General features: G+C 43.3%; 1 protein-coding gene across 1 annotated transcript in view; it reads right to left on the bottom strand.

Moving 5' to 3' along the window:
- The window catches only part of mmd2a (monocyte to macrophage differentiation-associated 2a), a 106,375-nt gene extending 79,236 nt beyond the window's left edge, over nt 1-27,139 (bottom strand). The window contains exon 1 of the mRNA XM_068055801.1: nt 27,073-27,139. Within this exon, the coding sequence (XP_067911902.1) occupies nt 27,073-27,134 (62 nt within the window). The 5' untranslated portion in view covers nt 27,135-27,139. The remainder of the gene's footprint in view (nt 1-27,072) is intronic.
- Nucleotides 27,140-27,552: the final 413 nt, after the last annotated feature.

The raw sequence follows: 27,552 nt of genomic DNA, 5'->3' as shown, positions 1-27,552 counted from the left end.
TCCATCGCTGATCCCGACAGACAGGCGATGATGATTAAAATAGCCATTGAAAATGAGGGACTACGTCAAATTAACACATCAGGTCTATCTGATGAGGATCAAAAAGACCGGGTGAAGCTCTGGAATACACTGGAAGATTAATTACGCGTAAAGGTGAATTTCAGGATCCACCATTTAGAGTTAATGGCATTCAAACAACAGCCTAAGGAGTCAATTGATCAGTTTGTAAGTCGATTTCGTGATAAGGGCAGGGACTGTGATTCCTCTGAAGCCAAGATGTCAGAAAGAATCACAGAACTCATCATTGCTTCAACGCCAAATCGAAGCCTTCCAGAAAGACCTATTGGGAAAAAAAGGGCATGATATTGACACCTTGCTGAAAGATGGTAGGAAATATGAAGCAACTGTGGCAGCTAGGCAACAATTGCAAGCATTGGGTATGTGGCTACAACTATTGGCGAAGTGGCTAAGGGCAATGCGATCTCCTACACCAGCCGCAGAATTGTCGGTGATTCAAGACCACTGCAAGCCGTGCAGCTTGAAAGGGCATTGGGCACGTCATTGCAGGTAATCTAGCTATAACAGTGTGGTCAGAGGCTACAATAAGCCACGATCAAATAAAAAGTGTGCGCAGTGTACTGGCAGCAGTAACAAGGAGTGTGCCAGAAGTCAGTGCAAGCACAGAGGTTGGTAACAGGACAGACCAGGTGGAACATGCCAAGCAGAATGCTCTTCAAGTTGAAAGCGAGCAGGCTTTCCACACTGTAAATGTGGCACAATGTGTAAATGCAATCACACAGCTAGAGGCTTTTGCTACAATCAACATTATAGGTCCGAACAAGATTGGCAGACACATGCTCAAAACCAAGATAGACACCAGAGCTAATGCCAACATTCTGCCATTAAAAAATCTTAAAAGGCATATATCTTGACCAATGGGAGTCAATGGTACAACCTACGACAGCCAGGTTGACAGTTTACAATGGGTCACCTATCCATTGTATCAGTACACTGACATTAAAATGTAGCTATGGCAAGTCTGCATGGTCATCGCAAGTTTTCTACTTGGTAGACACAAATGGTCTGACAGTAGCAGGATTACTGGCGTGTAGGGACCACACACAATTGTGACCATACACAAGATCAATGATGCACAATGGGTGGCAGAAGGTGTTAGAAATGAGAGGGCCATGAGGATGTGCGAGGCATGCTAAACACATCAGCCAAACCAGGGCAGAGAACCACTACACTCTCATGAGGTTCCATCGTATCCCTGATCGAGGATTGCAACGGATCTGTTTACCACTCGGGTTGACGATTTCCTCTTAATCACCGATTACTTTTCAAAATTCCCAATCATCAGACAGTTGAGAGATACGTTGAGCATATCTTGTAGTGAATATTATGAGTGTTATACTTAGTCCTTTTGGTACATGGAGGAGATTGTATCAGATAATGGTCCACAATATATAAGCAAACCATTTCTGGTTAGGTGTACTAAGTGAGGCACAAACCAAGTAACAGCCTCTCCACATTATGCTAGATCCAACAGTCTTGCCGAGAGAATGGTTCATGCAGTTAAATCGCTTATTGTGAAGTGCAGGGAAACAGAGCAAGATTTCCAGGTTGCTGCATTGCATCTACAGGCAACACCATTAGACATGGGATTACTGTCACCAGCTGAAATCATGTTCGGGAGGCAGATCAGAATGCCATTTTTGAGTCATCATCTGTCCAGGTTTGTATCATTGCAGGAAAGACTGCTGGAGAAGCAGGAGAAGATGAAGTCTATACCCAATCGACATGCAGGTGCAGAATTGCCTAGTTTACACTTGGGGCAAAAAGTTTGAATTATTCATTGAGTTATTCACCCAACAGAAGGAGCCTGGTTCCTTGCAGAGATATCTAAGGTTTGCAGCGAGCCAAGATCATACAAAGTCACAACACCTAACAGAGCCACGTTGAGGAGGAACAGATGTCAACTAAGGGAATTGTTCAACTGCATCTTATCCAATCCTCCAATAGCAGCGAGCACATGTTCGCGGGTGAGGTTTGAGAGTGAAATTATGGAAGATCACTGTGAAGCCAACCAGCAAAATGCTAATGTGCAGGATGCCCATCTGTCTACATCAACAAGTCAAGAACATTGTAGTAGTGATTCTAGATCTCAGAAGAGTTTTACTATTATGATGCCTGGATGTATTAGAAAACCACCTCTATGTTTTAGGGACTCTTAAATGATGGATGGAAGTCTAACTTTTATGTAAATAGTGTTCACAGTAATCCTATTATGTTATGTGATTTATTCTTACTGTGTAATGTTCTATTTAAGAAAGAAGGGGTGTTGTGATATTGCTTTAACGGAATATGTAGGTAATGAGTGTGCATCCTACTGCAGGAAGTGATGTCTGCAGCATGTGACACAGGAGTAGGAGTTGTGTTGATCCCTAGTAAGATGTGCATGTAGACCTCCCCTGTTACTTGTATATAGTCTACAATGAAAAGAACCCTCAGTATTTCTTACCACTTATTCATGTGTGATTAATACGTTTGTGTGAAAAACGCAGTACACAACAGTCCCTCGACTTTAATGGAGAGGTAAATCGGATGATATGTAAAACTAACATTGCACCTGATTCCGTTGGGTGGGATGTGTTAAAATTGGCCCAATATTACACGGTGACATTATTAAGTGACGTGACAGCCATACATGCAGATGCATGGAACTGAGTTCATGTACTGAGGGAGCGTGGAATCATGTAGCTGCTCATGGGGCCCATGAAGATGTGGCTTTCTTATACCTTTAGGAGTTAGAGGTTGGGTCCCTTGTATTGAAGAGTGTTGCCGACAATACGTTATGCCAGTTACCAAGTACTTTGTGCTTGGCATCAACAGCACTTTCAATGTGCAAGTGAGTCCAACGCCTTCCCTCCAAAGCCCTTTTGTACTGATGTACAATGCCATTAGATGCCAATCAAGAGAAAATTTATGCTGTCAGGATGAACAGTAACTTCACAATTTTTACAGTACGGCTTCTTCTCTCCAATCTGGGTGATCTTTCCAGCTCAGATTGATCAGATTTCTTCTTCATTAAAATGCACAACACATCTAATCTTGATTAATATCAGCAGTGAGTTAAAGAATACATCACAGACAGAAAATTATTCCCATTACATGTCATTGTTAAAATTGCATTCGCATAGTGCAATAGGATCAAGGTATTTTGTTCCTTCAATTAGCAGCAGCTATTATTTTTCCAGCCTGCTGCTATTGAGGAAAAAAGATAGCCAAAACCCTCTAATGGGTTACAGCACAATATACAAATGGCAAAAGGATAACCAGCTTTTGCCAGGACATACAGAAAGAGGAGGTGGAATAGAGGGAGGATAGAGAGTGGGTTTGAATTCTATGATTGCTTTGTTGATAATGAAAATTCATGAAAAACCCAATAACTTTTTTTGAGTTTAGGGTTAAACCTAATAAGCCCAAAAGATGAATGCCAAAGTTAGGGCTAAACCTGTTAAACCCCAGAAACAACAATGCCAGTCTACGACCGTTCTGATATAACACAAATAGCCGATTTAACTATTGGCACATAAAGGACTTCATCTTCTTTCTGTAAAGACCTGTATCAAGGTGCAATTTATCTTAAATCTTCTCTGTCAGCTACCAATCTTCAAAGGGAGTTCTGTAGATGAGGAGACATTGAGGATCCTGGCAGCTCCTTTTTTTTGCATTATATTTTTTGCATTTGTTGTAAGCATTTATTAATTAAAATTCTTTTACTTGTTGTTTTGCTGATTAAACCTAAAGTTGTATGATGACACATAGTTCCTGATTTTAAAGGGGAAGAGGGTAAAGTCCACGCGAGTCCCTGAAGTGGGCAGTGAAATTGGGCGAGTCCGGGGATGTGGGGGCCTGTCCGATCTTAATCGGCTTTATTTACATAAACTTTACCAGCATTCTACACAAACCCAATCAGGTCCACTGCCTATTTTTATTCAAAGTAAAGACTTTAAAAAGGTATTATGAAGGTGCTTCCATTTTTAATATTTTTTGAGGACTCGTGTTCAAAAGACTATGGAAATACCTGAGGAGATGTTGCACTTGTTTTTTTTTAAAGGGTCACTGGAAGGACACTTGGGACTTTGTTTAAAAACAAACACTTACTGGAAATCACAGTCTTAAGCTAAGTAAACAACAGGAGCCTTGCTGAGTATTGGACTTGTTCACAGAGAAGTGACATGTCTAGATTTGTGGTGGTCGAGAGTTTGTTTTGTTTTTGGAAATTGTTTGGAGTTCAGTTCGGGTGTACGCCTGCTAAGACAGAGAGGCTACCAGCTCATCCTGTTCCACCTCTTTCAGAAACCCTGAGAATCCTGTGTGTGAACTGGAGAAACTGATGCAGCATTTCTCCTGAGAGGCTTCTGGAAGACTTTCTCCTGACATCTCCTGAATGAACTGCTTCTGAAAATATCCCAATGACAACCGCATATGTCTAGTGACACCCGTCCACGTCTACCCAGACGCCATACCAATTGGAACATTCCATATCTTATCCTTTTTCTTCAAGAATTAACAAGTACTTGGCCAAAGTATTTTTTTCTGTTTTTTTGTAAAGTTGCTCACTGCAGAGAAAGCTTCTTTATTTTTCCTTGAATTGGTGTATGTGTGCGTGTGTGTTGGGGTTATCTCGAAGGGAATATATTTATACTTTCATATTTCAACCTGTGTTTAGTTTAGAGATACAGCACTGAAACAGGCCCTTCGGCCCACTGAGTCTGTGCCGACCATCAACCACCCATTTATACTAATCCTGCACTAATTCCATATTCCTACCACATCCCCACCTGTCCCTATATTTCCCTACCACCTACCTATACTAGGGGCAATTTATAATAGCCAATTTACCTACCAACCTGCAAGTCTTTGGCATGTGGGAGGAAACCGGAGCACCCGGGTGAAACCCACGCAGACACAGGGAGAACTCGCAAACTCCACACAGGCAGTACCCAGAATTGAACACGGGTCGCTGGAGCTGTGAGGCTGCGGTGCTAACCACTGTGTGTTAATAAGCTTTGCTTCTTTATTGAATGAGACTTGTTATATAATAAATTAATTAATTTTGTTGTTTATTTTAAAAATCTGGTTGGCGGATTTTTATTCTGAAACTAGAATAATGTATATAATTGGCCATATCGATAACTGGGTAAAACGTGGAGAAGTGGAACTGGAGAAAGACAGTGCACTCCTCCACCCTCAGTCGTAACAAATATCAATTTTTCTGACTTTCCGCTGCCAGCGGAGGGATAGACTTGTCCTCCAGCAACGTATATCAGGAATTCCAGTGTGCACTACACATGAAAATGGCATATTTGCAATGCTGGCTGCTGAAGTTTGAAAATATCCCCTTTATTGTCACCAGTTAGCATTCTAGAAGGCAACAAACTCAAAACTAGTCCAAAGATGGACACGGCAGTGCCTGAATGGACAAAGTATGACAGCAGCTGACCCCTGCACTTTGACAGCATATGTCTCAGCCTTTAATAATTTGGTTACTTGATGCTCATTAACAGGTGGGGAGCAATTTGTGTTGTGAGTGCCAATTTCATCCCCCGCACTGCTGCAGAATAAATGTCATGAACATTTAAACTAAAAACTTGTGATATTCTTCTCGGGGTGTGCAATTACACATTGTGCTGCCAAGTAAAGCACAATTTTTCCACTGTGCTGCTAAGCAGCGCTATTCACTTCATCAGTCAGGCCAACAGTAACAGTGAGAGTAGTCTGCTCCCTATAATGTCATTCTTTTGGGCCTCCTTATCTCGAGAGACAATGTCATGCTGTTGCGTTATTGTAACATGCTGCCTGAACTCTCAAATGCTGCCATAGGGACTGCTAGACAAAAAGAGACCGAAGTTCATTTAGTACCCCCTCTAGCATGCTGTTCGGTGCATTTGTTTTAATTTATTCACGTGTTGTGGCACATTGCTGGCAAAACCAGCATTTATTATCCATGCCTACTTGCCCTTGAGAAAGTAGTGATGAGCCACCTCGGAATACAACGGAGTGTCTTGCTAGATCATTTCAGGGGGCAGTTAAGAGTCAGCCACATTGCTGTGGGTCTGGAGTCACACATAGGCCAAACTAGTTAAGGACATTGATGGAGTTGTTGACCAATCATAGCAAACAATCCCTATCAATTAGTCTACAACAGACGAACATGAAGTGAGGAAAAGCCCTAGTGTTGGAACGCTTTGGGAACCATAATCTAAACTGTTTAGATAACTTCCTTCACGCCAATACGTAAGAAATAATCAAACAAAAAAAAAACTCTCCCAAGAGCCAAACGAGCCATGGAAGATAGATTACCCTGGTGAGTACCCCTAGATTAAACAGAACAGCGAACATTGTTCTAAGACAGACAGGTAAACTTGACATCCTATCATCGCGACTCATTTTTGTCAATTCTGACAAAAAGGTGCATTTATTCATTGTCAAATCAGCTAGGAGGTCCCATTGTTTGTGATGAGGAATGTAGATTAATGACTCTGGGGTGGGGGTTTTGAAAAATACTTCTGCTTTGAGTGCCTGTAATCCCTGAACAAATGGTTGTTTCTAACAGCAGATATCAACTTCAAATGATACAGACTCTTGTATTTGGGAAAGCAATGATGTTACATGTGCTACGATAAGAGGCCGAACCACTCAGACTCCACCCTGCTGACAACCACCGTGAGTTTGTTGGCAGTGCTGTAATGTAAACAAAATGGCATCATTAGAAGGCCTGAGGCCCCTTGAAAAGGTCATTTCTTTTCCACCACCTTCAGTGGGTGCAACATGCCTGCCTGTATAGACCAATCCTGGCACTGGAGGGAGAACTTGCTTTCTTTCCTGACTGTTGAATGTTCAGCCTGTCATACACGCCAGAGATACAGTGACATGCCAACACCGCTGGGCAGGTATAAAAGTCTCAGGGCTGGGTGACATTCAGCAGGGAGTTCTGTTTTGTGGCAAAGCATCTTGCCACAAGCAGATGTTCCACCTCCAAATCAGATAGGAATGACTGATGAAAGGTTTGTTACTCTCTCTCTCTACAGATGCTGCCAGATCTGCTGAGTGTTTCCAGCATTTTCTGTTTTTATTTCAGATTTCCAGCATTCGCAGTATTTTGCTTTTGTAGGAATGACTGATGCTAGTTAACTACGAGCATGCCTCCTTCTCAGGCGCGAGCTGGTAGCAACTGGGGGTAACTTCACCATACGGATCATCTCAAGCTCGTGGCTGATGGAGGTCGCACAGATCTGATTGTTCCTCTTGAGTTAAAATTAAAGCTTTGCTCAAAAAATTGTAGTGTTAAGCTTTGACATGAGCTTTTAAACAAGTGGGTTCTGTCATAATATAGTGGCACTTTCTGCTTACTTAATTGATGAACTTCATCAGCTTGAATAATCACTGGTGGAAGCAGAGTTGATCCTTGCAGAATTTCAATGAGAAATGAGTTAACTGTGTCAAAATAATAGTGAAGAATGTGACAGATGAATCATCAATCAAAGTACCAAACTAGGGGGAGTATACTGATAGATGTCAGGCAAACCCCCCACCTGCCAAGACTGAGGCACACATGATTTTGCCACATGAGCATTAAAAGTTAAAATTGCAAGACCCTGACTGGAAGGACATTTGCATAGTACTAGCAATGTTGGAACAAAAGGGACCCAGTCGTTGCTTCCCCAATACAAGAAGAAGTGGTCAGACCACTTTTAGTCACATGGCTGTTGAGATTTGAAATTCCAACAAAGGATTTGAACTCAGAAAGCTCCTGGCTCCTGGTTTGTTTAGTTTTAGTTTAGTTTAGTTCAGAGATACAGCACTGAAACAGGCCCTTCGGCCCACCGAGTCTGTGCCGACCATCAACCACCCATTTATACTAATCCTACACTAATTCCATATTCCTACCACATCCCCACCTGTCCCTATATTTCCCTACCACCTACCTATACTAGGGGCAATTGCTAATGGCCAATTTACCTATCAACCTGCAAGTCTTTGGCATGTGGGAGGAAACCGGAGCACCCGGGTGAAACCCACGCAGACACAGGGAGAACTTGCAAACTCCACACAGGCAGTACCCAGAATTGAACCCGGGTCACTGGAGCTGTGAGGCTGCGATGCTAACCACTGCGCCACTGTGCCGCCCCAACTGTCTCCTGTCTCCTGCCGCTCTCTCCTGTCTGCCCTCATCTCGCTCTCACCAGCTTCGGAAACCATTGAAGACAAATAAACTTAAAGAGAGAAAAAGTCTCCTACGTGAACAAGGTTTAAAAGGAACACTTTGCCCTAACGAAACACAAGACCATATTTTCAATCAAGGACGACAGTGAGCTCAAAGCACAGTAACAAGATATTGCCTCAAACTGTTCTACTTAACTTTTCTCCTGCTCTTTTCTGTCCCTATTTGTATGTGTGTATCGCCTGTGCATGTTAGCATGGGCGCATCGTATATCCGTAGGCGTTAACCGTATTAGAGTTTAAATTTAAGGTTTAATAAATTTCATCTTTCTTCTTTAAACCAAAGAAAGCCTGTTTGTCCTCATTTCTTTGCCTTATAATCGGAAAGTTGTGAACAAGGATTGACAAAGGAGGAGCTCAAAACACAGTTTGTTTAAAATTAAACCCTGTTACAATAAGACCAGGTGCAGATAGTAACAGACTCCCTAGACATAGTTCTCACCTGGTCATAACAATGTTTACACTACTGAGATGGCAGACGATTTCAGAATCCGAGGTTGGAGTTAGAGAGGACAAACTCTTGGGCTGCTCATGTCTGTGGTTTTGGGTTTGACTCCTAAATGCTAAATCACTGGACATCAACAGCAAAAAAAAAACCTGTATTTATATAGCACCATTAAAACAGCCCAAGGAGATTCACAGGGGCATTATAAAGCAAAACACCAAGCCATGTAAGGAGATATTAGTTCAGGTATCAATATCCAGGCTTGGGCTGATAAGTGGCAAGTAACATTCACGCCACACAAGTGCCAGGCAATGACCATCTCCAACAAGAGAGAATCTAAACATCTCCCCTTGACATTCAATGGCATTACCATCGCTGAATCCCCCACTATCAACATCCTAGGGGCTACCATTGACCAGAAACTGAACTGGAGTAGCCATATAAATACCATGGCTACAAGAGCAGGTCAGAGGCTAGGAATCCTGAGGCGAGTAACTCACCTCCTGACTCCCCAAAGCCTGTCCACCATCTACAAGGCACAAGTCAGGAGTGTGATGGAATACTCTCCACTTGCCTGGATGGATGCAGCTCCAACAACACTCAAGAAGCTCAACACCATCCAGAACAAAGCAGCCCACTTGATTGGCACCCCATCTACAAACATTCACTCCCTCCACCACCGATGCACAGTGGCAGCAGTGTGTACCATCTACAAGATGCACTGCAGCAACGCACCGAGGCTCCTTAGACAGCACCTTCCAAACCCGCGACCTCTACCAACTAGAAGGACAAAGGCAGCAAATGCATGGGAACACCACCACCTGCAAGTTCCCCTCCAAGTCACACACCATCCTGACTTGGAACTATATCGCCGTTCCTTCACTGTCGCTGGGTCAAAATCCTGGAACTCCCTTCTCAACAGCACTGTGGGTGTACCTACCCCACATGGACTGCAGCGGTTCAAGAAGGCAGCTCACCACCACCTTCTCAAGGGCAATTAGGGATGGGCAATAAATGCTGGCCTGGCCAGCGACGCCCACATCCCATGAATGAATTAAAAAAAAGGTGACCAAAAGCATGGTCAACAAGGTATGTTTTAGGAAGAAGTGTATTGCAGGAGGTGTGCAGGCTATCCTTTTATCTCTTTGCAGGCTTATACAGATGCAGACCATTTTCACACTTGTGCCCAATTAACTTTCACTATTATATCTCCACTTTGTCCCCACTCCTCCCACAGCCCTCCTGACAGTTACATTTGAGAGGATTAGCTGAGTGAATTTTGGAGGCTTACTGCTAGCTTGTGTTTACAGTATGTTAGAGAAATTATATAACCTGATCCTGTAATCCATCAGTATAATCAAGCTTTATTTGGGCTGAGGTGGCTTGGGTTCAATTTGACATTTCATCCCTGTTTGGGGATGATTTAAAATAATGTCTTGTCATCTCCGGCAGGGTGAGAGGCTGCTCAAGTGTCTTAATGGGGAACATTAAAGCACATTGTGTGCCTATAACTCATATTAAAATCCAAAATGCCTTCGAAAGTAATTGAAAAAGGAATTATTTTAGACAGATGACATTAATTGAATATGTGATACACAACTCTGTTTTTAAAGCTGAGCAGCAGCCCGCACTAGAAGTCACCGCTCCTGAGTTACTGGCTCAGTAACACTGATTTCACTGCTGCTTATGAGGAAACTTCTGTTTGTTCTGGTCTGAATGTTGCTGATCTCACTGCTGCCAATATATTAATCTACCAAAGTCAAAGTTAATCCCTTTTCTTATACTGGTGGCAGAAAATAATTTGCACCAACATGTAGTTAACAATAGCTTGGTTCAAAATAGCCAATAAAGTGTAACCTGTAAATTAGGGACACCTAAGGGAATTGTATCAGGTTTTTTTTGCAAGTGTCCATATTTTCAAAATGGTCATTGTATGTATGTTCAGTAAACTGGATGAGCCAAATATCCCAGGATTAGCTGTATCTCTGTCAGCATTCCTTCTTTTTTTCACCCAATATGGGATTGTGCCCAATTCTAGAGCCCTGCCAACAGGATGTGATTTCAGTGCATTCTCAGTTCGTTGGATTTTCCAGTTCATTGCCATGCTGGGGTCCTTTTCCATTGAGGGAGGGATTTCTGATGCTGAAATCTGCTGCATCGGCAGCCTGCACAGGGCAAGGTGGCTGCTGTAGGGCCGGAGTGTCTGGGAGATCCCAGCCATATTGGGCGGGAGGGGGAATTAATGTCCAGCAGACCCCCGTCTGGGACCTCCTCCCTCCAGTTCTGCAGCTGCTAATGTTTGAACTGCTGGGGGTTAGTAGGGGGCTGTTCACAACCTGACATAGTGGTGGAGTGAGGTGTGTGTTGCATGGTGCTGTTCCCAGCTTTTGTCCAATGGGGAGAAACTGCTCTATACCTGAGATGTGGCTGTGTGAGCATTCAGTCCTAGAGATAGAGTGGTATCTCTGCTGTGATGGATGCTGGGTAAAGAGCGCCCCATTTCCAAAAAAGCCGTTTTCTTTCACCCACTGCCATCTTGCACTGACCTGTGTGCCTTGTGTTTTAAATTGTAAATGGACTTGGTGCAATGAAAACAGTCCGTAGTTCATACTTTGCGAGTGTCTGTGGTTTCAAGGTGCAGCTTGTACCTGTTACAACGTAAGTTACTTAGCACTGTCAATAAGTGTCCCTTCTTTGCAAGTGTCCATTTTTTTGGGAGTGTTCATTTGTACAAATTTCGCTCTAGTCTTTTAACCGTGGGGGGAGATTAGTGTCAAGGTGCTATTCGAGGTAGTTCCCAAAGGATGGATCTTCTGGTACAGTTTGTGGCAGAGCCATGAAGGGTGGGTGGGGGATGGGGGGGGGGGAACAAGAATGTGGGGGGGGGCCCCTTTATGTTCATTAATATATAGAACCAGTCTCTGGAAACCAGCCACTATTACTTTGGAAGTTTGGCAACCACAAAAAAAACTTTATGGCATCTTATTTCTTTTTTTTAAAGAAAATAATCAAAGTTGAATGAGCTTTCTTGACTTTTTTCCATTTGGGTTTTCACATTTTTATGAAATAGAAGTGCTTAGTTTCACACCATTCACAGTTGTATCTGGGCACTGAACAACATCCAATGATTTCAATGGTACTCTGACTAAATGGATACCCCAGTTTAATATTTAGCCAGCAAAATCAATGTCAATTTAACCATGTTTCACTGCACTACTTAATTGCTAATGTGGGAGGTCTTTTCTTCAATTGGAAGTGGCATAAGGACAGGCCTTTTTCTGTTAAAAGTGAACATACAAAGCCAGATTCCTTCCCCATTATCGAAAGGTCTGCAACCTCCAAAGGACCTGCTTGGAGCAGTGACAAAAAGTAAGACAAATAGGGAAAACTGCCACAAAGAGATGGGGGTGATCAGTCCATTTGAGTGCCCCTCCTTTAAGATGCTCCATGGCTGCATGTCATTTCCATTTGACTTCTGGGATCTGCAGGAAACTGAGATTCCACTCAGGCACTGAGATACTTTCACATACTGTTCCTATTTTTATGCTAAGTAGTCCATTGCTTAGCTCAAACTGCTTGTATGTGTTGCCAAGGGTTTCCAAATCTCTGTTAAAGCTGGGGAGCTTTAGTTAAGAAGGAGGAAGAGGTATAGTTTTTGACGACCACTAACTATATTATGTCTTAAGTAGGACAAATTAAACTTGGCATCACAGTGGCACCCATGATTCCCTTCCTTCCTGGATCGCTTCCTCACTTGTACATGCACACACGTAATGATACTCCCTCGCTTTCTCCAACAGCTCGCTCAGACCGAGTCTAATGGTTTGCAACTTCAACATCCTATTTAACCCTGAATTAAGCTTATCCCACGTCCTAGACACTACCAAAACTGACTATTTCTACATCTGCAACATTGCCCATCTCTGCTCTGACCTCACCCCCAGAAGAAGGGACAAGGGAGAGGGGTTGAGTGGAGAACTGAGTGAAAGAGATTGAAAGAGTGGTGGGTTGAAAGAGAGAAACAGACTGAGGAAGATACATATACAGAGAAAAGGAGTGCCACCACTGGCAGGAGATTGGCATTGCAGCATGACAAATTTACATAGGCAGTTTCCATTATAAATATGGATATGGAAATTTATCATTGGAATACAAAAATGGCTGTATCTATAAGTTTATAGTGGGGAGTCAATTTTGTCTGTGAAACATGTCCAATTATCACCCCTGCCCTTTCGTTTTTTTTCACTTAATGCCCACGTTTGGAATTCTTGAGTAAAACCCCATCAGTGCCAATATAAGGACAGGATGTACGACTTTAAAATGTAGCAGCATTAAATCAGCACTCTCTTGTCCAATTATCCCCTGCCCTCTGACCTTATTTCACCTGAAGACTACTTTTGGTCTTAACTCACAAGGTGCAACACCAAGAGAGATCGAACGCAATATTTTGTAGACTATATATTATCTATGCCCTTCATAATAGACTATATCCTGTACAAGATGCTTTATGGAATGTAATATATATTATACCCCATATTATTTACTTATAATGTATTAGCATTATGCACTACATATTTGTCACACACAATAACAGAATGGAATATAGTGGTCACTATTGATTTGGGTTTTGAATGGAGACTGTGCATGCTACAGCATAAAGGAATAAGGAAAAAAGACGCAAGGCCATTTAACATGGGGATATTAATGCTACCTACTCAGTTGTTTTCCATCACAAAAATGACTTACTTCCACCTCCATAATATTACCCCATCTCCGCTCCCCCTCAGCCCATCAGTCAATGAAACCTTTATCCATGCCTTTGTCGCCTCCAGGCATGACAATTCTAATATTCTCCCAGTTGGCCTTCCACTCGCTGCAGATTTCAGCTCATGCAAAACTCTGCCGCACATACCCTATCCTGCGCCAAGTCCTGCTCACTCATAACCCTCGTCCTCCCTGGCCCAGTGCCTCAACACCTCAAATTAAAAATTCTCATCCTTGTGTTTAAATCCTTTCATGGCATCCACTTCCTGTCTTTGTAACTTCCTCCAGCTCTATGAACCACCCCTTGAACTCTTCATTCCAAAGACTCCAGCCTCTTGTGCATACCCCTCACTCCACCCTTGTTGGCCATGCCTTCAGATGTTTAGGCCCAAAGAACTGGAATATCCTCATTAAACTCCTCTGCTTCTTCACCTCCCTCTTCACCTTTAAGACTCTCCTTAAAACCCACCTCTCTGACCAGACCTTCCTAATTTCTTTCTTTGGCTCAGCCTCTATTTTTGTTTCATTACGCCTCTCTGTAAAGCACTTTGGGACATATTTCTGTATAAATGCAAGGCACTACATAAATGCAAGCTGTGTTACTATGCGATTTTGCGACCTATTTATCACATAAATTAATCCATTCCCTTGACTTACTTTCTCAACTACTTTGTGTGTTCTTTCTGTTGTTATAACTGGTTAACAGCTGCTTTAACTATTCTCTAAACTATAAATTTTTAGTATTAGGAAAAGCTAGGAACAGGAGAAGGCCGTTCAGTCCCAAGAACCTGCACCACCATTCAATTAGATCGTGGCTGATCTGTATCTCAACTCCATTTACTTACCTTAGCTCCACATCTCTTGATATGAAAAGTGTGTATAAGAAGCTAAGACTCCTGTTATTAGTTTAGGGGCACAAGGACAAACATGTTCTGATCTTCTAAAAGCAGCAAAAGACTGGAAAGATTGTTCTCTAGCAACTAGGTCTGTCTAATTGGGGCAAAGGGGCATACAAAAGCAAGGAAGTTATGGGGAACCTTAATAAAATATTGGTTTGGTCTCAACTGGAGTATTGTGTCCAATTGAGGGCGCCACACTTTAAGAAGGATGTGAAGGCATGAAGAGAGGGTGCAGGAAAGATTTACGAGAATGGTTCCAGGGATGAGGGACTTCAGTTACGAGGATAGTTTGGAGAAGCTAGGACTGTTCTCTTTAGAGATGAGATGTTTCAGAGGAGATCATGAAAATCATGAGGGGGCTGGACAGAGTAGATAGGGAGAAACAGTTTCAACTGGCTGAAGGATCAAGAACCAGAGGACACCAATTTAAGGTGATTGGCAAAAAAAGCAACAGCGAAATGAGGAAAAAAAAATTTATGCAGCGAGTGGTTAGGATCTGGAATGCATTGCCCAAGAGTGCGGTAGAGGCAGATACAATTGTGGCTTTCAAAAGAGAATTGGATAATTATCTGAAGAGAAAAACTTTGCAGGGCTATGGGGAAAAGGTGGGAGAGTGTGACTAGGTGTATTCTTGCAGAGAGCCGGCACAGACACGATGGGCTGAATGACTGCCTTCTGTGCTGTAACCATTCTATGATTCTGTGGTTCCAATAAAGTGATTAATTTGGGTGAAATGTCAGTCCTACTTTGCCCAATTCTCCAGTGAGGTGCAGTTGATGAATTATCCAGCCCATGCTACTACACATGCTGCTGACAATGACCGAGTGCCAGAAAATTAACTAATGAGCAAATTGGTCACAAGAGATTTGGAAGGCCTGCAGAGATTCCACATAAACTGTGTGGATTGTAATGGATTCCTATGTACGTCTTTAGATCAGAAAAGGGACAAAAGACTTTACGTTTAAACTGCCCTGAATTCCTGCTAGAGTTTCCAAAATCATGTTCATGCTCAGCAAGGCTGCAATGAAGATTTCCAATTATCTTGCAGACTTCAAGCATGAGTTATTATGATGGCTGGGGTTTGTGCAGTTATACAGGCAAGTGCACATTGGGTTGCCAACTCTGCTTGGATGTATTCTTGATGATTTCATCTTTGACCTCCCGCTTCCAAATGCCCTGCCTAGTCAAAAGCCATTTTTATCATCTCCAATATTTTTATGAGTAAGAAATGAAAGTATTCAAAGAAAATGAAAAAAGCACACTATTCTTTCTCATGTCCTTATGATTTTTTTCCTGGGCTGCTCACAGCAGATTAATTTTTGATTCCTGGAAACTCAACAACCCTAGTGCACAGTGGTCCAGTGAGTTCCGGGTTCAGGTTCAAATGCTGTTTAATGCTGGAAAGTGCATATGTGGTGACCCTTGGTTGAGTGCCCATCATCAGGCGATGAACTGGAGGGCAGGACAGGTCTTTACAACTGTGACTTCAGGAAAACAAATGGGGAAAAGATTCAATAAACTAGTAATTTAATATGGCCAATAGAAAACCTCGGACGTTGCGGGGAAAAAACAGCATTTATTGCCTAAGGAGGTGGTGATGGTGGGCCGCCTTCTTGAAGTTAAGAGTCAACTACTTTAGCATAGGTGACATAGGCCAGACTGGATAAAGATAGCAGGTTTCCTTTCTAAAGGACATTATTGCACCCATCGGGTTTTTACAGCAATCCAACAGCTTCATTGTCACCTTTTCACTGATAACAGATTTTTATTTCCAAATTTGTTAAACTGAAATAAAATTCTCAAACTGTCAAGGTGGGATTTGAACTCCTTTTCTCTTGATTAATAATCCCAGCCTCTGGATTACTAAACTGGCAAGAATTGCCGAAATACAGAACCTAGAAGACATTATTTGTTTTACCCCCACCACCTCGTCCCCTTCCCATGGCACCTTCCCCTGCAATCGCAGGAGGTGTAATACCTGCCCATTTACCTCCTCTCTCCTCACTATCCCAGGCCCCAAACACTCCTTTCAGGTGAAGCAGCGATTTACTTGTACTTCTTTCAACGTAGTATACTGTATTCGCTGCTCACAGTGTGGTCTCCTCTACATTGGGGAGACCAAGCGCAGACTGAGTGACCGCTTTGCGGAACATCTATGCTCAGTTCGCAAGCAGGACCCTGAGCTTCCGGTTGCTTGCCATTTCAACACTCCCCCCTGCTCTCATGCTCACATCTCTGTCCTGGGATTGCTGCAGTGTTCCAGTGAACATCAACGCAAGCTCGAGGAACAGCATCTCATCTACCGATTAGGCACACTACAGCCTGCTGGACTGAACATTGAGTTCAATAATTTCAGAGCATGACAGCCCCCCATTTTACTTTCATTTTCAGTGATTGTTTTTTTTCTTTCTTTTTACATCCTTTTTTACATTTTTACAATCTTTTTTTTGCATTTATTTCATTTCATCTTAGTTTGTTCAGTTTGCTTACTCACTGTTTTTTTCAGGTTTGCACTTGCTGCTGTTCAATATTCAGTGTATTAACACCTAATCTGTAATAATGCTTTGTCTTTCAACACACCATTAACATATTGTTTGCCTTTACTCCGTGACCTTTTGGTCAGCTATGCGGCCTGGTCCAATCTAGACCTCCTTTGTTACCTCTTGCCCCACCCCCACCTCACTTGCTTATAACCTGTGACTTTTCTAATATTTGTCAGTTCCGATGAAGGGTCACTGACCCGAAACGTTAACTCTGCTTCTCTTTCCACAGATGCTGCCAGATCTGCTGAGTGGTTCCAGCATTCCTAATGGATGAAACATCTGCTGTATGTAAATATGTCATAACAATTTATCTGATTTTCCTGTCAGGGTTTGAACTAGTCAACTCAGAAACAAGCATTATTCACGTCATGTAAACAGAGGCACAATGACGAGTTGCTCAGCATAATAACATTATTCAAACAGATAGTGAGACAACTGCCTACACAACAGGAAGATAAACTGTCACTTAGAAAGGCATGGATTAATCAAGGATAGTCAGCATGGATTTGTTAAGAGAAGGTCGTGTCTGACTAACGATTGAATTTTTCGAGGAAGTTACAAGGAGGATTGATGTGGTCTACATGGATTTTAGCAAGGCTTTTGACAAGGCCCACATGGCAGACTGGTTAAAAAAAAGCTCATGGGATCCAGGGGAATGTAGCAAGCTGGATACAAAATTGGCTTAGTGGCAGGAAACAAAGGGTAATTGTTGACGAGTATTTTTGCGACTGGAAGGCTGTTTCCAGTGGGGTTCCACAGGGCTCAGTGCTAGGTGTTTTTGTGGTATATATTAACGATTTGGACGTAAATGTGGAGGGAATGATCAAGAAGTTTGCAGATGACACAAAAATTGGCAATGCAGTTGACAGCGAGGAGGATAGCTGTAGACTAGAGGAAGATATCAATGGTCGGCAGAAAAGTGGCAAATGAAATTTAACCCAGAGAAGTGCAAGGTGATGTATTTGGGGAGGTCAAACAAGGCAAAAGAATACACAATAAATGGGAGGATACTGAGAGGTGTAGAGGAAGTGAGGGACCTTGTGAATGTGCACAGATCCCTGAAGGTAGCAGGACAGGTCGATCAGGTGGTTAAGAAGGTATATGGAATCCTTTCCTTTATCAGCCAAGGTATGGAATATAAGAGCAGGGAGGTTATGCTGGAACTGTATAATTCATTGGTTAGGCCACAACTTGAATACCGTGTGCAGTTCTGGTCACCTCATTACAGAAAGGATGTAACTGCACTAGAGAGGGCATGGAGGAGATTTACAAGGATGTTGCCAGGACTGGAATATTGCAGCAATGAGGAAAGATTGGATAGGCTGGGGTTGTTCTCCTTGGAACAGAGGAGGTTGAATGGAGATTTGATTGAGATGCACAAAATTCTGAGTGGCCCGGACAGAGTGGATGGAAAGGGCCTTAGCAGAGGGATCAGTGACTGGGGGGCATAGATTTAAAGTTATTGGTAGAGGGATTAGAGGGGAGATGAGGAAAAGCTTTTCCACCCAGAAGGTGGTGGGGGTCTGGAACTCACTGCCTGAAAGGGTGGTAGAGGCAAAAAACCTCATCTCTTTTAAATGGTGCCTGGATGTTCACCTGAAGTGTCGTAACCTGCAGGGCTACGAACCAAATGCTGAAAAGTGGGATTAGGCTGGGTGGCTCTTTTATTCAGTTGGCACAGGCACGATGGACCAAGAGGCCTCTTTCTGTGCCATAAGCTTTCTATAATTCTATATATATCTCAAAAAACTTCCCTTAATATAAAACAATTTGTTGTTTATGCCTCCTCTCAGCTCACTGAATCTCTCACTACTCCAGAATGTTCCTGAAGAGCAAAAATAATTTCCGGCTTCTTTTCTCCACTACCTACCATCTCCTTAAATCCTTCTCCCTGCCCCCTCCAACAACAAGAGCACAGAACTTGGGCTTCTTGGTACCAATATTGAGACCTTCCATTCAGCTGTCTTTTCTGCATCCCTGGTCCTTCCCCTTGCCCACAAAGCTAAACATCCCTCAAGGCTGTCCCCATGCCCTATCCCTGAACTGTATCTTTGTCTGGTTTCTCTCCTATCTCCTCTCTTACTCTCTGAAGGCTCACCTTGTCCACAAAATCTGTCTCCTGCTCCTTTGACCCCATTTCCACTAAACTACCAAACACCCAACCTGACCACCTGACCCCAATGCTCGCTGACACTGTAAATGGTGATGCTCTGACAGTATCGCCCTCCTCCCTTCAGAACCGCAGTCAACAAACCCACCTGGACACCTCTATCCATGAAAATTACCACGCCCACTCCAACCTCCCTTTTGTCTCAAAGTCCTTGAATGTGTTGTCACTGTTCATCAGTGCCCACCTTTCCTGCAACATTATTTGAATCACTCCAATCAGGGTTCCTCTCTTTCACCAAAATTAATTCAAAGTCACGAATGAAAAAAGACTTGTATTTATATAGCACCTGTCATGACCACCAGATGCCTCAAAGCGCTTTAAAGCGAATGAAGAACTTTGGAAGCAGTGTCACTGTTGTAAGAAACGCAGCAGCCAATTTCCACACAACAAGCTCCCACTAACAGCAATGAGATAATGACCAGATAATCTGATTTTACACTGTTGATTAAGGGATAAATATTGGCAGGACACCAGGGATAACTCCCCTGCTTTCCTTTGAAATAGTGCCGTGGTACCATTTACATTCATCTGAAAGGGTAGACAGGGCCTCAGTTTAACATTACATCCAGAAGGCACACCTCTGACAGTCCAGCACTCCTTCAGTATTTGTTTGTGTGCTGAAATCCTGGAGTGAAACTTAAACCCAGAACCTTCTGACTCAGAGGCACAAATGCTACCGACTGAGCCACAGCTGACAGCCCAAATGACTGTGACTGTGGTGCACCATTCCTACTCACCCTTCTCAACCCAAGGTCAACCACACCAATGTTGCTCCTCTAAAATAAAAACAAGAAATGCTGGAAATACTCAGCAGGTCTGGCAGCATCTGTGGAGAGAGAAGCAGAGTTAACATTTCAGGTCAGTGACCTTTCATCAGAACTGACAAATGTTAGAAATGTAAAAGGCTTTAAGCAAGTAAAGTGGGGGGTGGGTCAAGAGATAACAAAGGAGAAGGTGTTGATAGGACAAGGTCACAGGTAATGGAACAAAGGCAAACGGTATGTTAATGGTGTGCTGAAAGACAAAGCGTTAGTACAGAGTGGGTGTCAATTGACTGTTAAAGCACAAAGAACAGTATCTCATTTACCGATTAGGCACTCTACTGCCTGCAGGACTGAACACTGAATTCAATAATTCAGAGCATGACGGCCCCCCCTCCCCTTTTTATGTTTAGTTATTTTTTTATTTTTTTAATTTTTACTTGGTTATTTTATTTTATTTAGTTTGGTTAGTTTGTTTCTACCGTGCCTACCCGCTGTTTCTGTTTTTTACATTTTTTTTTTATGTTTATGCTTGGGAGTGCTTTGTGCTTTACAGTTTGTTATTGTTGAATCATACGGGATCATATTTTACTTCTGACAACTTGCATATGTGCTAAATGCCAACTAGAAAAAATGTCCAGGAAACATTGCTCGTGGGTGGTCTGGGGTCTGGATCATGGTTGCGATGTTTAGTTGCTCAACTGACCTTTCTCTTTAAAACTGCTGCTCTTAATAGATAAATCCATGCAATTGTAGCTACTTCTAAACTGGGCAGTTGTAACAAGATGTAACTTTCAGGCTGAAGGTCAGGGAGATTGTTTTGTCTCTGTAACAAAGTGCGACACTTTGAAACTTGTCATCTGGTGGAACATGCTAAGTGCAAAATATTTCGATACGACTGGATCTGCCATAGCTTAGCTCAGGGGAAATGACATAGTCTTATAAGACCAGGAATGTTATAGCATGTAGCCTGTAATATATAATGGTACAGTTCAGATGACGCTGAATCTCTTTAGAGTCGTATTGAATTGTTCTAAACACTATATGAGGTGAGACTTTTGATTGTTCTTCAGGCTACAGGATGGGCTTTCCTTCAGTTTTTTTGTGCATGTGATTGGTAAGTCTGTCAGAGATTGCAGATATTATGATGGGGTAGATTTTGAACTTATCACTGGAATGTAAAACTAACACTGTGGGTTGGGCACCCGATAATGGAAACCACTGATTGTCCTTGTCATTCATTTCAATGAGTGGAAAGGAAAGTTAAGTAGTCTTTGTAACAAAAGCCCGCTCTCCTCCACTCCCCACTGCAAGAGACAGTTTACTGCTCTCGCGGCCCATTGAAAATTACCCCCCATGGCTCCTTCTATCGGCTGAGGTATTTTCAGTTGCTGTTTGTCTTTGCGACTTCCAAGTGGATAGATGGATAGTTGGGCCCGATATAAATGATTGGCCATGTGTTTTTTATTGGCAAAATGATTTTAAAAATTGAGTAGATAAATAGCATGTTCTAATGATCATTGCAGGTTGATAAGGAAATAAATGTATAATGTAGTTTATGTGTGCATCTCCTCTGTTTATGGCAATTATGATTTAATAACTATAAATGGAACTGTTAGTATTATAAAATACATACTAGATTTTATTCAAAGTAGTCATATATATTATATAAAATGATAAATATATGTGTAATTGTATAAATATATTGCTGTTTTTAGGATTCTAAAGGGACTGGATAATGTCGACCATGATAAGGTGTTTCACCTTGTCCAAAACAGTAGAACCGTAGGACATTGCCTACACTCAAAGGGGCAAAAATTTAAATCTAACCTGCGGAAACATCAGTGAGCGAGTGGTGTATTTATGAAATAGACTTGCTAGGGAGCTGGTAGAATCAGTACTGATTCACTCAAATGCAAATTAGATAGATTTCTTTCAGAAAATAATATTTTGGGATACAGCATTTGAGTAATTTGAGACACATGTTGTAAGTGTAGCATGACTAGGAGGAAAAAGGTGACTTTGAATCTATGGTTCCTAAAATTTCCCACCTCTAGTGTTTTCTTCACATAATTTCTGGATCTGTCATAGACTAATTGATAGAGATTGATTGCTAAGATTAGTCAACAACTCCACTCTCATTGCATCTTGCAACTACGAGAATGGTCAAAGGCAAACTCGATGGACCTTGGTGACCACTAGGGGAAAGCTCCTGCTGGCCTGCAAAGAAACTTTGTAGAATATTTTGAATCAGATTTACCTGAGCCTCCTGCAGCCAGAACTCATGGCTGCTGTTAGCTTTTGCTGGCAGGTTGGAGACCAGGTGGGCCTTAGACGAGCCTGTGATTAAAATGGCATGGTGCCCCAATGACGTCAACAGGACCTGACTGTGCCATTTAAATTAGGCCTCGCTTCCCACAGGTGGCCTGAATTCAGGTAAGATAAAATGGTGGGGGTGGTGCACAGAACGCACAGCGCCAACCCCCCAATCTTAACCCCTCCCTCTTGTCTGCCCTTACCATTGCAACTGAGCAGGGGCATTGAGGGTGGGGCAAAATTCTCCCTTATGAACTTACCAATTAACTTTAAGCTGCCTTTAAGTATAAGTTTGCTTGAGGCGCACTACTGAGGAAGAGTGTTGGGAACTTTATGCTACTCTCCCTGACCTTGCAGTGATTCATTCTGCCAATGATGCAACAGCAGAAAACTATCCCAAATAAACAGTGCAGTGCCTCTAATTTTGTGAGCAACTAAGCACATCCAGTAAAAGATGCCAAGCTGCATGACATCTTCAGCAACCCTGCAGACAGAGCACAGTGTAGATACATCTGGTCAAGACTGGACTGGTCTGCCCGTTCCAGGATTGACTTCCTGTTTGTGTCCCATGCTTTCACGGTCAGATCCACCAACATCAAGCCAGTGTTCTTCTCTGACCACTGTCTCCTACTGGCCGACAGTCACCTGCAGGATGACCAGCGGGTTGGCAGGGGGACATGGAAGCTAAATGTTACACTGCTAACCCCAGAGAATACTGAGAAACTTAAAAGGAATTACAAAGGTTGGAGATCCGTGAAACCCCTCTTTGAGTCTCCGGTGCACTTGCGGGAAGTGATCAAGGAGAACGTCATGAGGTTTTTTTATCTTCAAAAGGTGTTCAGAGGGCGAGAGAGAGACAGAGGGAAATGTCCTGACTCCAGAAAAGAATGCAGAATCTGCTGCTGCTGCAGTTGTTGGGGGTCGAGGTCAAGGAGGATCTCCAAGAGGTGAAGAGCCAGCAGGCCTTGCTCTTTGGCACGGAGGCCTCCAAGATCATCTTCCGGTCCAGAGTCCAGTGAGCAGGATGAGAAGTGCTCGTGTTTTTTCTTCCAAAAGATACTCAGACAGAGCTCTGTGATCAGCAGCCTGAAGGAAGAGGTTGGCTCGGTAACATTTTCGCAGTCCGACATACTAAGGATTAGCAAATCCTTTTATGCTGGCTGTACGACGTGAAGCCCAGGGACAGAAAGGCCTCCCAGTCCTTCCTGTTATCTATCATGGAGGTCTTAGATGACAGCATGCGGGACAGTCTGGACAAACTGCTAACTCTGGACGAGCTGACAAAGGCCATCAGGTCCTTTGAGACGATTAAAACTCCCGGAAGCGACGGCTTACTGGTTGAGTTGTATTCGGCTCTGTGGGACTGGATTGGCCCAGACCTGCTGGAAGTGTATGAGAGTATGCTCCTGGCTGGTAGCATGTCAGAATCCATGAGGAAATGCATTATCAAGCGGAAAGGGGGAGAAGAGGACAGAAATCTAGAATTGGCGGCCCATCTCACTGCTTAATGTTGACTACAAGATTCTGTCCAAAGTCATCGCCAGTCGGGTCAAGTCTGCTTTGGAGTTGGTGATTCACCCTGACCAGACCTGTACTGTACCCGGCAGGAAGATCTCTGATAGTCTTGCACTACTCAGGGATACGATCGCCTATGTACGGGACAGGAGGGTGGACACCAGCCTCATCAGCTTGGACCAGGAGAAGGCTTTTGCCTGGATATCGCACACCTACATGGTGGACCTGCTCTCCAAAATGGGTTTGGGGAGGGACTCTGCAATTGGATCAAACTGCTCTACACAAACATCAGTAGTGCAGTCTCAATCAATGGTTGGGAATCAGAAAGTTTCCCGATCCAATCTGGAGTCAGACAGGGCTCTCCTCTCTCCCCTGTCTTGTTTGCTGTATAGAACCTTTTGCTGAGTCCATTAGGAAGGATGCGGGCATAAGAGGAGTGACAATCCCAGGCATTGGAGACACTCAGGTCAAAGCCTCCGTGTACATGGACGATGTTGCCGTCTTCTGCTTGGATTTGCTCTCCGTTCGCAGACTGATGAGCATCTGCGACCAGTTCGAACTGGCCTCGGGAGCCAAAGTTAACCACGGCAAGAGCGAAGCCATGTTCTTTGGGAACTGGGCTGACCGATCCTTTGTTCCATTCACTGTCAGGTCAGGCTACCTGAAGGTGCTGGGTATATGGTTTGGAAGGGCCGGGGTGTGCACCAAAACTTGGAAGGAGCAAGTAGCCAGGGTACACCAGAAACTGAGCATGTGGGAGCAGCGATCTCTTGCCATTGTGGGTAAGAACCTGGTCATCAGGTGCGAGGCACTCACGTTGTTGCTGTATGTGGCGCAGGTCTGGCCCACACCCCACTCCTGCGCCGTAGCGGTCACCCGATTCATTTTCTGCTTCATCTGGAGATGCAAAATGGACCAGGTCCGGAGGGATAAGATGTTCAAACCTCTGGATAAGGGCAGGAAAAACGTACCTCATCCTGATGACCACCTTCATGTGCGGCTGCATCAAGCTGTGTGTGGAGCCCCAGTACGCTAACACCAAGTCTCACTGTGTACTGAGGTTCCATCTGTCCCCGGTGTTGCAAAGGATGGATCTGGTCACATTGTCGCGGAACGCTCCATCCAGTTGGACTGTGCCATACCACCTATCCTTCGTGGAAACGTTTGTGCAGAGAAACATCTTTGACCACCCATCCATCAGGCAGTGGTCTTCACAGAATGTCCTCAAGGCCCTACGGGAAAAGGAGATGGTGGATCCTGTCGGATGGTTGCCCAAGTCATTTGGCAGATTGCCTCATCACCACAACTTTCAAACAAGCACCAAGACGTAGCTTGGTGAGAAGGACCCTCCCAGTCAGATTCTTCATAAACACCCGACATCTCAGAAACACCACATGCTGCACACAAGACTGTTGTGCTGGGGAAGAGTCCATCACCCATCTCCTTCTAGAATGTGTGTTTGTAAAGAATGTCTGGAAAGAGATGCGGTGCTTTTTGTTGAGGTTCATCCCAAGCAGCTCTGTAACACTGGATTCTAAGCTCTATGCCCTGTTCCCAGGGGCACACACAAAGACAAAGACAATCATCAACTGCTGCTGGAAGGCCATCAACTTGATGAAAGATGCTCTTTGGTCTGCCCAAAACCTGTTGGTTTTCCAGTTTAAGTAGCTGTCCACGATCAAGTGTTGTAGACTGGCACACTCCATGGTCCAGGACTACGTGCCGAGGGACAGACTGAAGCTTGGGGCAGCCGCTGAAAAGGCTCAATGGGGCAAGACCACACGTTTGGGCCCTCTGCCATAGTATGCTGAGGGGCTGGAAATAAAACCCTGTATGTATCAGAAAATGTTTACATGCAATGTAAATGTATATGCAATTTGCATTGAAAGTGGAGTGAGGCTAGAGTGCTATGTAATGTATTTGACCAAATTGATCTGTAATGTGTTTTATGTACTGTCACACTTATATTATAATGTTGCTTGACAAATGTTATGAATAAAGTATATGTTGAGGGGAAAAAGCATGCCCAAGCACACAAACTATTCTCTATGGAAGGCTTAAATGTAAAATTGTTAACTTGATAGCACAGCTGGTTTGCACTGTAAAGGAGTAATTTTACCTTTTGTGCTCCGGGTACAGTGTGGCTCATGCTTGGAGTGCACATTGGAATATTGGATAGTGACAGCAATGTGTCCATTATGCAGTGCCAGATTTTTCAGCCATTATTTTAAATGGATGGGAAATCAGACAGGCTACATATTGGAGCATGATCCTTCATGTTGAATATTATGACATATGGTCCCTCTTTGTGCTGGATACGCAAAATGCTGAAAAGATACTCTATGTTTCTTGATCTCAGGTGGGGACACCTGAAGAAGTGCTGAGCTGAGGTTAAGCATCTCTCTGATCTAGAGGGAGGGAAAGTGAGTTTCCACCATCTCCACCCAACTAACTAGATAGGTTGAATGTGGCAAACCACCAGAGTTAGTGATTGAAGCAGAGACCACGTCAGCATTTAGGAATAGTTTAGTTTTGGTTTACGTAAAGCATGAACTGGGATTACAGTGGGGACATGTGATTAGGAATATTGCTCTTCCAGTGATAAACACCAACATAAGCCAGTTGGACTGTTTCCATGTTGCAATTTCTTTGTAATTCTATGTAAAAGACTGGTGACCCATTTGATCACGTCCTTCCAGCACATCTTCCAGTGTTAGCCGTGGCACAGTGGATACCACTCCTACCAGTGGCAGAAAGTTGTGGGTTTAAGTCATATGTCAGAGACTTGAACACAAAATCTTGTTTGACGCTCCCGTGTAATTCTGAGGGACTGCTGCACTGCCAGTGGTGCTATCCGTCTGGTAAAACGTAAAACCGAGGCCCTAATCTGCCTTCTCAGGTGGATATCAATGGTCCCAGGGGGCTTTTTTCCGAAGAAGGGGAGTTCTCCCTGGTGTCCAGGCCACAATTTATCCCTCAACCAACATCACTCTAACTGACTATCTGGTCATTGCCACATTGCTGCTTATGGGATCTTGCTATGGTTGGTTGTCTGGTTTCCTGCATTACAACAGTGACTACACTTCAAATCTACTTCATAGCCTGGAAAGCACTTTGGGACATCCTGAAGCTGCTATATAAATGAAAGCTGCTTTTTCTATTAAAAGTATCAAAATCCTGTTGCAGCAAATGTGGCACAAACGCCTGCAATTTTAGCAAGACGTTCTTTTAAAATAGCATTTTTCAAACAAAGCAGGACTGTAAAATGGATCACGATTTAAATGGATACTGCACACTTAGAAATTGCCATTTCGTATGTACAGATGTATATTTTTTGATGTAACAGTTAACTCTAAAATAATCTTACCTTGCAAACTTGGTCTTCCGAAAATTCATCATTTTTGAGGTGGGAAGGCTTTGCCGACCCATAAACATTAGTGGTGCCTGCAAGCTCTCGCCTGCTCCAACATCGCTGCTCTGAGAAGGAGGTGGACCTGGACTCCGAGCTCCATCGCGCCCACTTTCGGGGCTCAATTCTGGTCAGAACCTGCAGTCTCTTCTTCCCACCTCCAGTCCACCCCTCTCTGGCATCTCGTCGGGGATTCAGATCCTGGTCGATCACCTCGCCCCTGCAAATTAGAATAGTTTGAGAAAGCTCATCCGAGTGATAAAAATAGTCATCGCCTTATTTTTGATTGAAAGACCCAGTGTGTTGACCACTGCCCCAAACTGCACCTTGAAGCGCTGTGTCAAAGCTAAGGTTAAAGATTGTTCAAACAGAAGTAGCGAAAAGACTATCAGTTACAAAATTGCAAGGCTGCTCCAAAAAAAAACCTGAATTCATTCA

Source organism: Heterodontus francisci, chromosome 24, assembly GCF_036365525.1.
Source record: "Heterodontus francisci isolate sHetFra1 chromosome 24, sHetFra1.hap1, whole genome shotgun sequence".
Taxonomy (NCBI): domain Eukaryota; kingdom Metazoa; phylum Chordata; class Chondrichthyes; order Heterodontiformes; family Heterodontidae; genus Heterodontus; species Heterodontus francisci.
The sequence above is the reverse complement of the archived record's forward strand: the minus strand, read 5'-3'. Positions and strand labels throughout refer to the sequence as shown.